This window comes from Talpa europaea, assembly GCF_964194135.1.
Source record: "Talpa europaea genome assembly, chromosome: 12".
Taxonomy (NCBI): Eukaryota; Metazoa; Chordata; class Mammalia; order Eulipotyphla; family Talpidae; genus Talpa; species Talpa europaea.
In genome coordinates, this window is record NC_140079.1 from 50,033,102 (window position 1) to 50,045,992 (window position 12,891).

Genomic DNA, 12,891 nt, shown 5'->3' on the forward strand with positions numbered 1-12,891 from the left:
TCTCCCACAAACATTAGTCTGGGAAACGCCAGAGAACCTGAGCATTGAGCTGACATGTCTACACTGACCGCTCTCCAGGGCACATGTGTTTCTCTGCCTTATCTGTTTTCCCCACATTTTGTGAAATAAATAAATCAGAATAGAATGAAAGGCCCAGGCAAGGACAGCTGCGGGCCTGAAAGTGTGTTCTGCCTCTCAACAATGACTCATAAGACTCACACCTGTAGCTGGAGCTGGGGCTGGAGTGGGGGTGGGGGTTCCGGTGGGGGATCAGACGCTTGCTGGCAGCACAGGGATCTGTTCACACATCAGCTCATCCCCTAATATATTAACTTATCTTTATAAATAGAGCATCCTAACTCAAGAGGCCACAGTGAAAATGGCCAGAGTATCAGTTTTGTCCTCAAATATCTACACAAACCCTCAAGGATCTACTTACTACACCCACACGGCAATCTGGACATCTCCTTACGAGAGCTGGAACTGCCACGATAGTCAAGGCCAAGCCTCAGACAGACCCAAACACCCATCCCTGTAGGCTAATAAGAACCAAGATTAAAAAAACCCTCTCTGCAATAAGGCTCAAGGCAGAATTCCTTTAAATAAAAAGCCCAATTAATTTGATTTTCAACAGTTTGATTTACCTCCCTCCCCAACTTGTCACGTACACAAGTTTCAAGGGCACATCTCGGACAGATGATAGACCCCACAGACTAACATTTGGGGTCCAGTTGGCCGGTTGGCTGGCCTACCATTTACTGATGTAGCAGCATGGGGAGCCCCTCTCCTTGGGCGAGTTTCTGAGCCATAATGTTGACCCATAACATGGGCAGCATATCCAACTGTTCTCTGCCCAACTAGGTGTCTGGATTGAAGTGTATCTAATGGTTGCTACTAAGCCCATCTTCTAATAATCCTAGGAAATTTGAGTTTCTTTTCCCTGTTCTCCTCCCCAGTCAAAACATATTAATCTTGATCAGTCACACTAGACAGCCCTGGCGAGATGACTGTGGCCAGTAAGAGAAACCGGACACAGATGGACAGCCGTGAGAGAAGCCAGAGCTCTGAGCCCCGCAGCTTTCAGAGCTCGTCCCGCGACGGCGCCGTGTCCAGGGAGGTGGGCGAAGGCAGGGCCTCTGTGTTTTTGGCATTGCTGCGGATGTGGCCTTGTTTCCGAGACTTCCATGAATGTGTCCTGTCCCAGTCGGTGGCCACTGTCTCATTGTCCCAGATGGTGGAGGTCTCCGTGTCACTCAGGTACCCCGGCTGGCCGGTGTAGTGTGTGGGGTAGATGAGCAAGGGCTCTGCGGAGAAGGCCTTCAGGTCTCTGGATTCGTAATACTCCTTGTACTCAGCTCTGAAACAAGAGGAGCACAGCTATGAAGGGTGGGTGCTTACAGAACAGGGAGCTGCTTGTTGTAAACTGTCAGGGATTCATTCGATTATGATTATTTTTAATTTTTTTAAATTGAAGTACCATGATTTACATGTTGGTATTTTGGAGGTAGAGGATTTCCCCCTTTGGGTGTAGTCACTATAGGGCATCCGAGACCAAAACACCCCAAATCCCACCCTGTGGTCCACTGTGCTCTCTCCCCACCCTGTTGTCACCCCTCCCCTCCCCTCCTGGATGCCTCAGTTCTAAGTTCAGCTTTCAAGTCTGTCTTTGACCCTTTGTTTGGTTTCTCTACAGTCCATATATGTGACACCATCTGGCATTTTTCTCCCTCTGGCTTATTTTGCTTAGCGTTCATTGATTATTTTATAATGATGATCTGTGTCCTTTTTGGACAACATTAGTTTACAAACCCAATAAATCTTCCTTTAAAAGCTTGAATATGATCTAAACCAATACACAACGATAGTTCTGTTGCATTTAGCTATATTAGTTTAAAAGGTGAATTTGGGTGTTACTCTTAAAGCTAAAAAATAAGCTTGGTTGGACTCCAGTGATGAGAAACTGTGATCACTTTATAGGTAACGCCTCATTCTTGGATCCATAAATCACACTGCTGAGACCTGGGCAGCAGTGTGTGTGTGTGTGTGTGTGAGAGGGAGGGTGGCGGGTGAGAGGAACAGCGTAGGCGTAGAGGTCATCTTGGCTTTGCATTTCAGTTTCTGTAAGTGTAGACTAGAGGGATGACCTGGCCTCCCTCCCAGGGCGCCTGTGCAGATGGTGTGAGCTGACCATCTACTGGCTCCTCGTCAGTGGGTGCACCCAATGTGCTATGGTCATTTCTGGAAGGGATTGATGATGGTAGACCTCCATGTTTCTGCCAGGACAACCGACAGAATCAGTTTTTGACATGGTACATAAAAGAGGGCAAGGAGCTCCATTTTTACTGAAGACAGGAGACGAGATGCGCAAGGCAGACACTCAACCACTCCAACGAGACCATCTAGTGAGGAGATGACCCTCAGTGACTAAAAGAAGGAGCCCTGGTTAGAGCCTGGTCTAAATTTAGGAGTTGTCGATCAATCGGTTCTTATGCATGGAGGTTGGACTAAGCTTGAAGGACACAGATGTAAGACTGTCCCTGCTGAGGGCCTGCAGGTTATTGAAGAGACTGACAGGTAACCACACTGTTTGATAAGCAGTAGGTCTGAGCTATTGGGCAACGGGCACCTTGAACATTCCGCTGCCTCCCGAGGAGAGGGGCATGAATACCCTGTGCAGCGCCCCCCATCCCTGACTCAGCCTCTGACACACCTCTGTGACTGCAGGTACCATGGAATATCACAAGTGTCCGTGAGTCTGGGTTCCCGACCAGACTAGGAACCATTCCCTGGCCAGTGATACCCACCATGGATGGAGAAGTAACTGAAAACATTGGGGTGCTAAGGAATATGACCTTCACCTTGAGATGTCTTAGCTCATGAAAGAAAGAAGGACAAGGACAAGAAGAGGACGAACAGATTATACCCAGTTACAGCTACATACTGGTTAGTAGGCAGGACTCATTTCCCTTGAGTAAAAGGGGAAAATCACTTGGGGCAGCCTTTTTCGGCCATGATTATGGAAAGATCATTTAGAAAAGCAGGGCTCCTTTAGAAAACATCAAGGGCTGGGTGGCATAATTCATGAACAGGCTGTGCCCACGGAGAAGGCGGGAGGTTCCAAGTGACTCACACAGGATGCTTGTTGTACATGATTGGCAGAAATTCATCCACTGGCAGCATCTTCCCAAAAGGATCGGCTCCAACCAGCTTCTGTGCTCCCTCCAGAGAGAGAACGTAGCCCAGTGTCCAGTAGGAATAGTCAGCTTCCACCAGGTTCAGCACATTGGGCACAGCTTTCTCTGGTTCATTTACTTGCATCCTCTTCCTACCAATGTAACTAAAAGCAAATGGGCAGAGAAAAGGTCAATTTGAATATAAAATATCAATAAGCTTGAGCATCGCTTTGGTTTATACAGACATGTTAAAAAGCCTTGACTATGTCTCTTATTAAATGTATCAACCGCCAAGTGCATCACATCGCCCCTCCCCCACCATGTTCCTCATCTTTGGGGCCACTGGCCTGGGTCCCTGTATCTACCTCCCCACCATTCCTGCCTTGCAGCCTGTGTGCAAGCTGGAAAGTTAAGTTGCAGAGGGTCTGAAGAGCTATCAGTGAGCTGAGATCATCCTTTCTCAAAGATGGTAGGGAAGGAAGTTCCAGCTGTGTTTACAGATGTCAAAAGAGGACAAAAATATCCAGATGTGAAATTCTGAGTTTGTTGCTTGCAAGTCTCCAGAGCTTTAGCCTTCGATGCTTTCTGTACTGGTTGGCAAATGCTGGTGGGAAGCACAGGACAGAAGAGGCTGTGGGAAAGCAAGTTTGCAGTAGGCGACTTGGGAGCCCAAAAGCATCCTCCAGGACTTCTTCCCTGCTCTCTCCCCTCCCTCTGCCCACTTCCTCTTGGGTGCTCGGCTGGGACAAAGGACCCGGCCTGTCCTGTCCTCTTTGGACAACATCTGCAACACAGACATTCCAGGGCCATCCCCAAATTCCCCTAAACTGCAATCGAATCAACCTGGGATACATTAATTTCATCTGGAAACTTTTTGTTTCCACCAGCCTGGAGAAGGTGAGGGGGTACCTGCTTCCAGCGCATCAGGGAAAGCTGACTTCCTCTCTTTTGCCCTAAAAAAATGACCTTTTTCAACATTCAAGGCTTCCCTTTGCCAAAGCACTGCAGGTTTGTAGAACAAGTCAATGTCTGCCTTCAGCTGGGCTGAGCCCATTACTCACATCCTCTCAGGCGCGGTCTCTGCAGGCTAAAGAGCAACTTTCTCTCCTGGACTATCAAGCGAAAGAGAAATTCTTAGAGCTGCCTAGGAACTGACTTCGTACTCACTTTATGAATTTACACTTAAATTTTAAAATTGAAAATGTGGAAAATATTTTTCTGTTAAATAAGAAATTGCTTTGCTAGTACTACTGTTTACTCCAGCAGTGGAAAATTTAACACACCTGCACTGAGGTGTGTTATAAGTGTAAAATAGATAGTGGATTTTGAAATAGGTGCAAAAAAAAAAAAAGAAGGTAAACTATCTCATTGTTAGTTTTAAAGTACTGATCATATGTTAAAATAATAAGATTTGGATGTGTTGGGTTAAACACATGCATTGTTAGAGTTAATTTCACCTAAGTAATCTTTCCCTTTTTACTGTGATTACTAGAAAATTTTAGTAACTTGCATTGTATTTCTGTATTCTACAAGATGCCAAGGACTTGTTCTTCCTTTCCCGTTTACTATTTCTTTTCTGGAGAAATTTAATATAGCAACCACAGGCAGCTTACCAGCTTTCTGTTTTGGATTTAAATAGCATTTGTTCCTTTTTCATTTTGGAAAGTGAGGGATGAAGAACTTGAAGACACGGTAATGCTTTAAGATCATACACAGTCATCCACCCCTTGAAGTCTCGGCCAATCACCGACTGACTAGATGACCATGGTCCTGGGAGGCTTACACAATACAGCCTGGGTGTGTAACAGGCAACACATTTTAGTTTCTGTAATTACACACAATCACATTTTCATAGCAATGAATCTGCCCAATGATGCCTTTCTCAATGACAGGACATATCCCTGTCGTTAAGTGACTCATGACTAAAATGGATTCCAATGGATATTTTGACTTGATCCATCTGTAAAATTTAGGAAACATTTTTTTTATCTTTATCAGGACAGTCATTCCTTCTGGGATATGTTGGTACTTTCTGCTGAGAAATACACCCATCAAATCACAAGTCAGTAGGAATGTGTGCCAACTCCAAGCCTCAGGCTCCTGAGTCAAGTCCCCCATGATTTGGAAGCAGCAATATAAGTCGCATTGGCACATGCCAGGTGCCCATAAGAACCTCCAGGCTCCAGTCCTATGCAAGGCCTTAACCTCAGGTGCAGAGGCACAGAGTCATCGAGACTGAGGTGTAGGGTCTCCCAGAGGGCAGGGAAGACGAGAAGCTCATGTTTGCTGGCAAGGAACCGAACCACAGTACTGCTTCTGCTGGGAGCTCTTTTCATTACTAATCTCTACATCTGAGCCCAAGGGCTAGCTGAACCATGACTGCATTGCTTTTGAGCTCAGAGTGGTACATTTTCGAGATAGGAATTATTCTAGCCAGGCCCCTAGGTATGTGTCCCTCCGGGATGGAGAAGCAGGGACTGCCTGTCTGCTGCCACTGCTCGGAAGGAACAGGCTCTAATCTGATGGATTGTCCTGACACATGGCTGGGGAGCAAACATAAGGCCTGGGTACTTCCTGCCTCCTTGGAGGGAAGTACAAAGTGTTATTTTGGTTAGGGAGGTGGGAAAAAGAGACAAACGGAGAGAGACAGAGAGCTCAGTCCCCAGAGGCAGCAGACAAGGAGCAGGAACTAAATGTTAGTTCAGAGCCAGCACTCCCTTGGGGAGCCTGGATTTCCTGTGACAGCCTCTGACTCCCCACCAAACCCGCTCTCATTATTTTCCCTGTTTGGGCAACTTTGCTCCCCAGCACAGGACCTGAGTTCCCAACCCCTCATATTATCAGAGGCTGCAGAAGGGCCCTGCCCTTCTTGGAGCTGAGACTCCGTGTGACTTGGACTCGGGGTTCCTCTTCACTCCCCTCCATGCACCGCATGTCTTCATGGGTAGGATTTCTGCTGCAGTTTCCAGGTGAGTGCTTAGTGTCACCCCTTTGCTCTGTCTGCAGGCCCCTGATCTGCAGGTAGACTCCAGGTCTCCCCCTGAAGAGGACATAGGTATAAAAAGCAGAGGCCATCCTCCATACACTTCTTGTTTCTGGGAACATTTCTGGAGAAAAAAGCAGGTCAGTGGAAGCTTGAGGGCTATCTCCTACCGCTGCCCCTTGGAAAGGACCCGTGCCTTCCAGCACTCCCCAAGAAGTCTGTCTGTCACTCACATCAGCTCCCAATCCAGCTGAGCCCGGTCAATGTCATCCATCAGCCTCATCAGTTTCCTCTTAAACTGATGCTCAAAACGCACATCGTCCTCAATGACCAGAGTCTTTTCCAGCTCTCGGTCAATCACCTGTAAGGGTCATCAGTGGGAAGATACTTGATGAAAAGTTCATATCCATTTTTTATTAGATAAATAAATGTTAAAAATTCAAAAACACAGTGGCACAACAGGTAAGCTCTCTTGGAAACAAAGCCAATGCCCGTCAACAGTAGAATGGATAAATAAATGCAGGGTGCTGGTAACAGTGGGAATGCGTGTTCGACAATTAAATACAACATCATGGGTGAGCCTCACGGGTATAGTGATGAATATACCATGTAGTTCCATTCATTTTAAAAAAGCATAGAAGTAGGCAAAGCTATTAGAAGTCAGGGTGAAGGTTCCCCTGGAGAACTGGTAACTAGGAGAAAGTACCAAGAGGTACTGGTTTGAAGTGCTGGTAACCCATTTCTTGATCTTAGTGCTATTAATACAGGGGTCTTGTTCAGTCTGTGGAATTTCATTGTCGTGTAACATATGCTCTACATTTTTCATACATGTCTGTTACATTTCAAATTTAAAGGAAAAAGAGGCAGATATAGTCAGGATTATTAGAAGAGCAAAGGCATTCAAGATGCCCTTCTTGGGGACTTTCTTGGGTGAGAACTGACTCTTAATACTGAACCCCACACTCCAATACCACCACCACCACCAATGCCTGAGCTATAAAAAAAGACACATATTCAAGTCTTGGCCTGGCTGCTTTTTGTCTGGACAAACCACTGATCATTTTCTTTTAGGTAAAATGGGTCCATCCCTCCCAACTCATCTCACATGACATCTGTGTGACTTATATGAGATCACTTAACAAGTACAGACATGCTAGATGCATTTAAGGTTTGGAATGGCACACTAAGGATGAGACAGCATTGACAGAAGCATGACCACCAGACATGGCATCTCCCCCGTCATCATGCTGAGTGGCACTAAGCTGCCCCTCCTTGTTTGTTGCTGGCCTCATGTCAGAGGGAAACATGAATGAACAGCACCCCCCTAGGTATGCTTCCAGAACAGCTGTGGGCTCACGTCGCATGTGGCTCTGATGCACCTACAGGTACCCCTCTCCTTTTTCATTTTAAAACTACCTATTTAAATAAAGTATTACTTACCTCTTTCCAGACAGAGTAGTGGCTGAGAAAGCAGCCGATTTCACCCCTGGTAAGCGGCCTGGAGGAGTAGGGATCTCGGTATCCAGGCAGCATTTCGATATTCAGGGCCTTCAGCTGGCTCGTGTTGAGTGCCCTACATGGCAGAGAAGGTGTCTCAGAATTCACAAGTGGTGGTGTCCCCACCATGGAGTACAGAAAGAGAGTTCTGCATATTCCCCAGAGTCTTTATATACAATAAGAAACCATCCTCAGGTTTTCCGCATTCCTTAGCAACTACTTGGGGTTAATGTATCACAATAGCACCACGACCTCTGTGAAGACAGAGGATGTCTTAGATTTTTGTGTAAACCCAATATAGTTCTAAGTATCATCAGTCTATTGTGTTCTCCTAATGAATAAAGAGCATAGGAGCATTAAATACAGGAAGGACTAAGGGGAGTAATTGTATGTCTGTTTCCTTTGAAACTAAATTTTTTTTAAAGATTAAAAACAAAAAAAAAATTAGAGAAACATTTCCAGAACAGTAGAGTGAGGACCTCTGAAAATGTACTCAAAAAAAAAAATTGTTAAAATCAACTTGTTCAGAATTCTAGGCATTAACTAAATGCTTACAATAATCCAAAGCATTTTCATTAGAAAAAAGATAGTTAAAATCTGTAAATATAGTGAGTTTTGTGGCATTTTTACCTGTCCTAGTCCCATCCTTCTCTTCTGCAGAACAGGGGTTCTGCAGAAATCTTAAAAACCAATAGTCTTACAGCTATGGCAACTGTGAAAACTAGTGCCCCAGCAGCTGAGGAGGGGACAGAGTAGAAGCCTATCTTCAATCACTATTCAACCTGTCTGGAAGCTTCCTTAAATACTCCATTCTCAGAACTTGTCTTTATTTGACTTGTTAATTCATTATATGCGAATGGTTCTATCTGCAGGGCATTTGTCAAAAATCATCAGCAATAACTGTTTAATATCACAGCTGCCTAAGACAGCATTATCAGTTGAGTTTAACAGGGAGTTGACCAAAAATTAAAAGGAAAAAGATGCCCCCGGGGGGTTTGAAAATCTCTGACCTTCCTGTCAATCTGGAAGGCCTTGTGCAATGCAAGGGTTTGCATGTGCCCAGGAAAGAGCTGAAGAAGCCCCAACAGCTCATCTCTAATTGACTGTGATGATCTGGGAAAACAGGAAGTGAAGGCTAAGGCAGAGTTATAAACTGCCTGCCAGAACATTGAAAACATACCCTAGTATAGGCGTACAGAGCCTCTCAGCTAACACTGGGAGATGTCCCAGTTATAGCCCTGTAAGGATTTTCTGTCTAATCATTAGCTGACCAGTAAGCTAAAAGAAAATGGATCAAAGACTGAATTAGATATCCATATCATACACAGATATAGGTATGCATCTCTCTCTCTATATATTTTTTTTTTTAGTTTTTTTTTTTTTTTTATAGAGGCATGCTTTTATTTATTTATTTATTATAGTTGTTTGTTTGTTTTGTTTATACATGCACTGGGTACAGTCAGAAGCGCAGGAGGGTGAGAGAATTCACCAGAGCCAGAGTGGGGAGCAGAGCAGGCAGAAGGACTGAAGTACACTGCTGAGGGGAGCAGCGGGTGGCAGGAGAGGTCTGCGCACCATGTGGGATCCTCCTCCGGGGCCGGGGAGCAGCCGGGGATCGAACCGGCGCCGCAGAGGCCGCGGGCAGCTTCGCAACCCAGCGCTCAACCGCTGCGCCACCGGGGAGGCCCTCTCTCTATATATTTTTAAGATCTCTCTATATAGCTAAGATACATGTGTATATATGTATATGCATCTACATATATAGCATGTATATACGACACACACAACACATGTATATATGATATGTATGTGTGTATGTCATACATACATATATGTATACATATATGTATATATGTGTATATGTTTATCTATGGTATATACCTATATGAGGCAAAATTATGAAATTCTTAGAAGAAAACATGGAATAAGACTTTGGGGTTTGACTCAGATTCTTAGATATGGCTTGCAAAGCACATGCAACAACAACAAAATAAATTAGACTTCATCAAAATTAAAATCTGTCATATTTTGTATCAGTGGACACCATTGTGAAAGTGAAAAGACAGTCCATAGAATGGGAGAAAATATTTGCAAATTTGTATATCTGATGGGGGACTTATACAAGGGACCAAGAATATATAAAAACTCTCACAACTTAACTGGTTTCCCCTGGTCAGGTGGCCTATAAACAGCACTGGGACTCTTGGGGGTATCTGAGGCAGTGGATCCCACACTCTAGGGCACCCAAGAATACTGTCGCTAGGTTTAACAAGTCCAACAACGCCCAGTCAAGCTCAAATTTCAGATAAACAATGAGTAATTTTTTGGCATAAGTAAGTCCCATGCAATGTTTGGGACACACTTAACTGGCAGTCCTGTATCTAAGTGGCAACCTGACCAAGGCACCATGCAGAGGATTTTTAAATGCAGATTCCCAGCCTCAGCCTTGCAGATCATGATTCTTCTGCTCTGGGATGGGATTGAGATGAGGGTGTCCCGGTCACACCTTCAGAAACACCGATGAGGTTCTCTAAAGGAGTCCTAAGAACGTCCACAGTGGCTCCACACCGTACTCTTCAGAGCCACTCATTACAAATGAATACATAACATGAAAATGTAGGTTTGGCAAAAATCTATCCCTTGAAAGGACTGTCAAATAAAAGGCCAAAGGAAAGCAAAACAAAACAACAACAGAAAAAAAAAAAAGTAGAACCTGGAAGAAATCCAGTGATACACCCTGTGTGAATTTCCTGCCATGTTCCTGGGAAAAGTGATGGGGCTGGGCCCACCGTGTCTTGCAACAGGACAGGCAGACTATTAAGCACTTTTTTCCATTTACTTTCTTCAGGTCACCCAGGTTTCGACACTCTGCTCTAAATCAGGCTCTGCAGACAACTCTGAGTGCATTCTTTCCAATGCACTACAGGAAGCCGGAAACCACCACCCTAGAAGAACCCCAGAGACCAGAGATGGGAAAATCAGTCCAGTGTGCAGCTCCAGGGTAATGAGAAGTGATCGGGAATGGTGGGTGAATTTCAGGCCTGCTCTACAGTGTGAAGTTAATTTAAATGCTACTGTAAAGTAGGTGGTCATTTAAAAAAAAGTCTATTCTTCAATGATAGCAGATTCCCTCCACCCAGGACCAAAGCTCAGTCAGAGAGGACATATCCCCACTCTAACCACATCTGGAAGGCTTCCAGAAAAAGCTCACTTTCCATCCACAGCCTCCACGATCTTGACCTCAATCTCCTGCTCGTACAGGGAACGTAACATCCGGTCCCGTCTGTCTTTTCTACGCTTCAGGTTTATCATGAAGATCTAATGCAGGAAGAAAAAGACAAGAGAAACTCAAATGCCTCTGGTCATTTTAGGCTGTTCGAAAAATTAAGTCAATGTAAGGACCCACATTTTAGTTAGAATAAGGAATGGAAATCAAAGGTAAACTAGTTAAGATTTGTTTATATTTCCTATCAGGTCAAAAGATATTCATCCAAACTTTCTATTTTTTTAAAGATTATTTATTTATTTATTTGTTTGTTTGTTTGTTTATTTATTCAAGCACTGGGTACAGTCAGAAGCGCGGGAGGGTGAGAGAATTCACCAGAGCCAGAGCGGGGAGCAGAGCAGGCAGAAGGACGAAAGTACACTGCTGAGGGGAGCAGCGGGCGCGGCAGGAGAGGTCTGCTTGCCATGAGGGACCCTCGCCTGTGGCTGGGGATCGAACAGGTGCTGCAGAGGCTGCGGGCAGCTTCGCAGCCCAGCGCTCAACCGCTGCGCCACCGGAGAGGCCCCAGAACTACTTTGTAAATTGAATCCTTTGCAGTGACTTTACCCTCTCTTTGTATCTGATTTTTGTTTGTGAACATGTTCACCCAGGTTGTGAGATAAGAAAATTCAAAAAGTTACTTTTCAGGAAACCCATGGAGAATGGAACCCCAAACACATGAAACTAAAAGATGGCAGTTTGGTAGTGAATTAAGTTTATCAGCAGACTGAGTTTCCATATTATTTACTTAAGTATTTGTCATAGACCAGTTCCTGTGCCTCAGTTTCCTCATCTGTCCAACTGGAATAATACATGTACTATCTCATGGGTACTAAATATTAGCTGTTGTTATAACTTATATCCACTGTAGATCAATTTAAACTCATCCAAAGAGTAAGTCTAAAGTCTTACACATTCTATTTATTTACAAAGGTTCCAAACTGAATTAACAAGGTCTGTTTTGTAGCTTCTTTGCCAAAATTCTTCTACTTCCTTAGAGAACAGGGGGTTTTTATGAAAAGAGCAGAGAAAGGGTACTGCATGTGTGGGGAGATTTCAGAAGAAGAGGGGAAGGAGGAATAGAGAGGCATAATTTCTACCTCACGTGGCTCTGGAGGAAATGTGAAAGGCAGGACACCAACTGGTCCATGACACACCAGAGAGTGTGTGTTCGGATCTCCCCCGGGCAGCTGGGTCCATCTTTAGCACCTCACCTTGTCCCCTAAATTCCTGATAGATGCACTAAACACTCGCAGACAAGGCTACTCCAGGGAGTTACAAATAGTGAGACTTTGGTTACCACCCCAGATTTAAGGAGTCACAGAAGTACCCGACAGATGGTATTAAGGGGAAACTAGTGCTTTAATAAGTGACCAACAATAAACTCACTTTCAACATTAAAATTAGTCCTCTCAAGAGGGGGATAGCTGAAGACCTGCCAGCAAGAAATAATGCCAACACATAGCATGGAAAAAGAGGAACCTACAGGAATAGGTCACACAGCACTGGCTTCACCCCGACCCACTATCTAGATGACTTTGAGGAAGAGAATAAACAGTGCAGGGTCCAGTTTCCCTGTGTGTGAAAGGAGGGAGATGGACAAAGCCATCTCTCAAGTTCAGTTCAGGTTAAACTTCTTCGATATGTGATTTATGATAGCCTGCTTCAGGAATAAAGAAGAAAGAAGAACGTCCAGAACAAAGAAGAAAATGTAGTCTTACTAACAGCCTGGAGGTTTGACTAGGTTGAGCGTTGGTTCACATGGTCTTTGCACATGATCATAGACGCATTATGTGTTTCCGTGGGAGCAGAAGCTATACTAACTAAAATTTCAATCCTTCCTTATAAAATATTATCACTTCTACCCATTTATGTACAGCATTGGGCAAAGAAACAGATGGGGAAGAAAGATATTCTCTGAAGAAATCATCTGCCTCACCTAGGGCCAAGTAGATCAGATGCAACATTATCTT

General features: G+C 44.5%; 1 protein-coding gene across 1 annotated transcript in view; it reads right to left on the bottom strand.

Annotated features, from left to right (window-relative positions):
• Nucleotides 1–1,080: 1,080 nt before the first annotated feature.
• The window catches only part of COLGALT2 (collagen beta(1-O)galactosyltransferase 2), a gene marked incomplete at both ends in the record, with an annotated part of 104,164 nt that continues 92,353 nt past the window's right edge, over nt 1,081–12,891 (bottom strand). The window contains 5 exons of the mRNA XM_084249026.1: nt 1,081–1,357; nt 3,131–3,337; nt 6,390–6,517; nt 7,597–7,729; nt 10,865–10,971. Of these exons, the coding sequence (XP_084105152.1) occupies nt 1,081–1,357; nt 3,131–3,337; nt 6,390–6,517; nt 7,597–7,729; nt 10,865–10,971 (852 nt within the window). The remainder of the gene's footprint in view (nt 1,358–3,130; nt 3,338–6,389; nt 6,518–7,596; nt 7,730–10,864; nt 10,972–12,891) is intronic.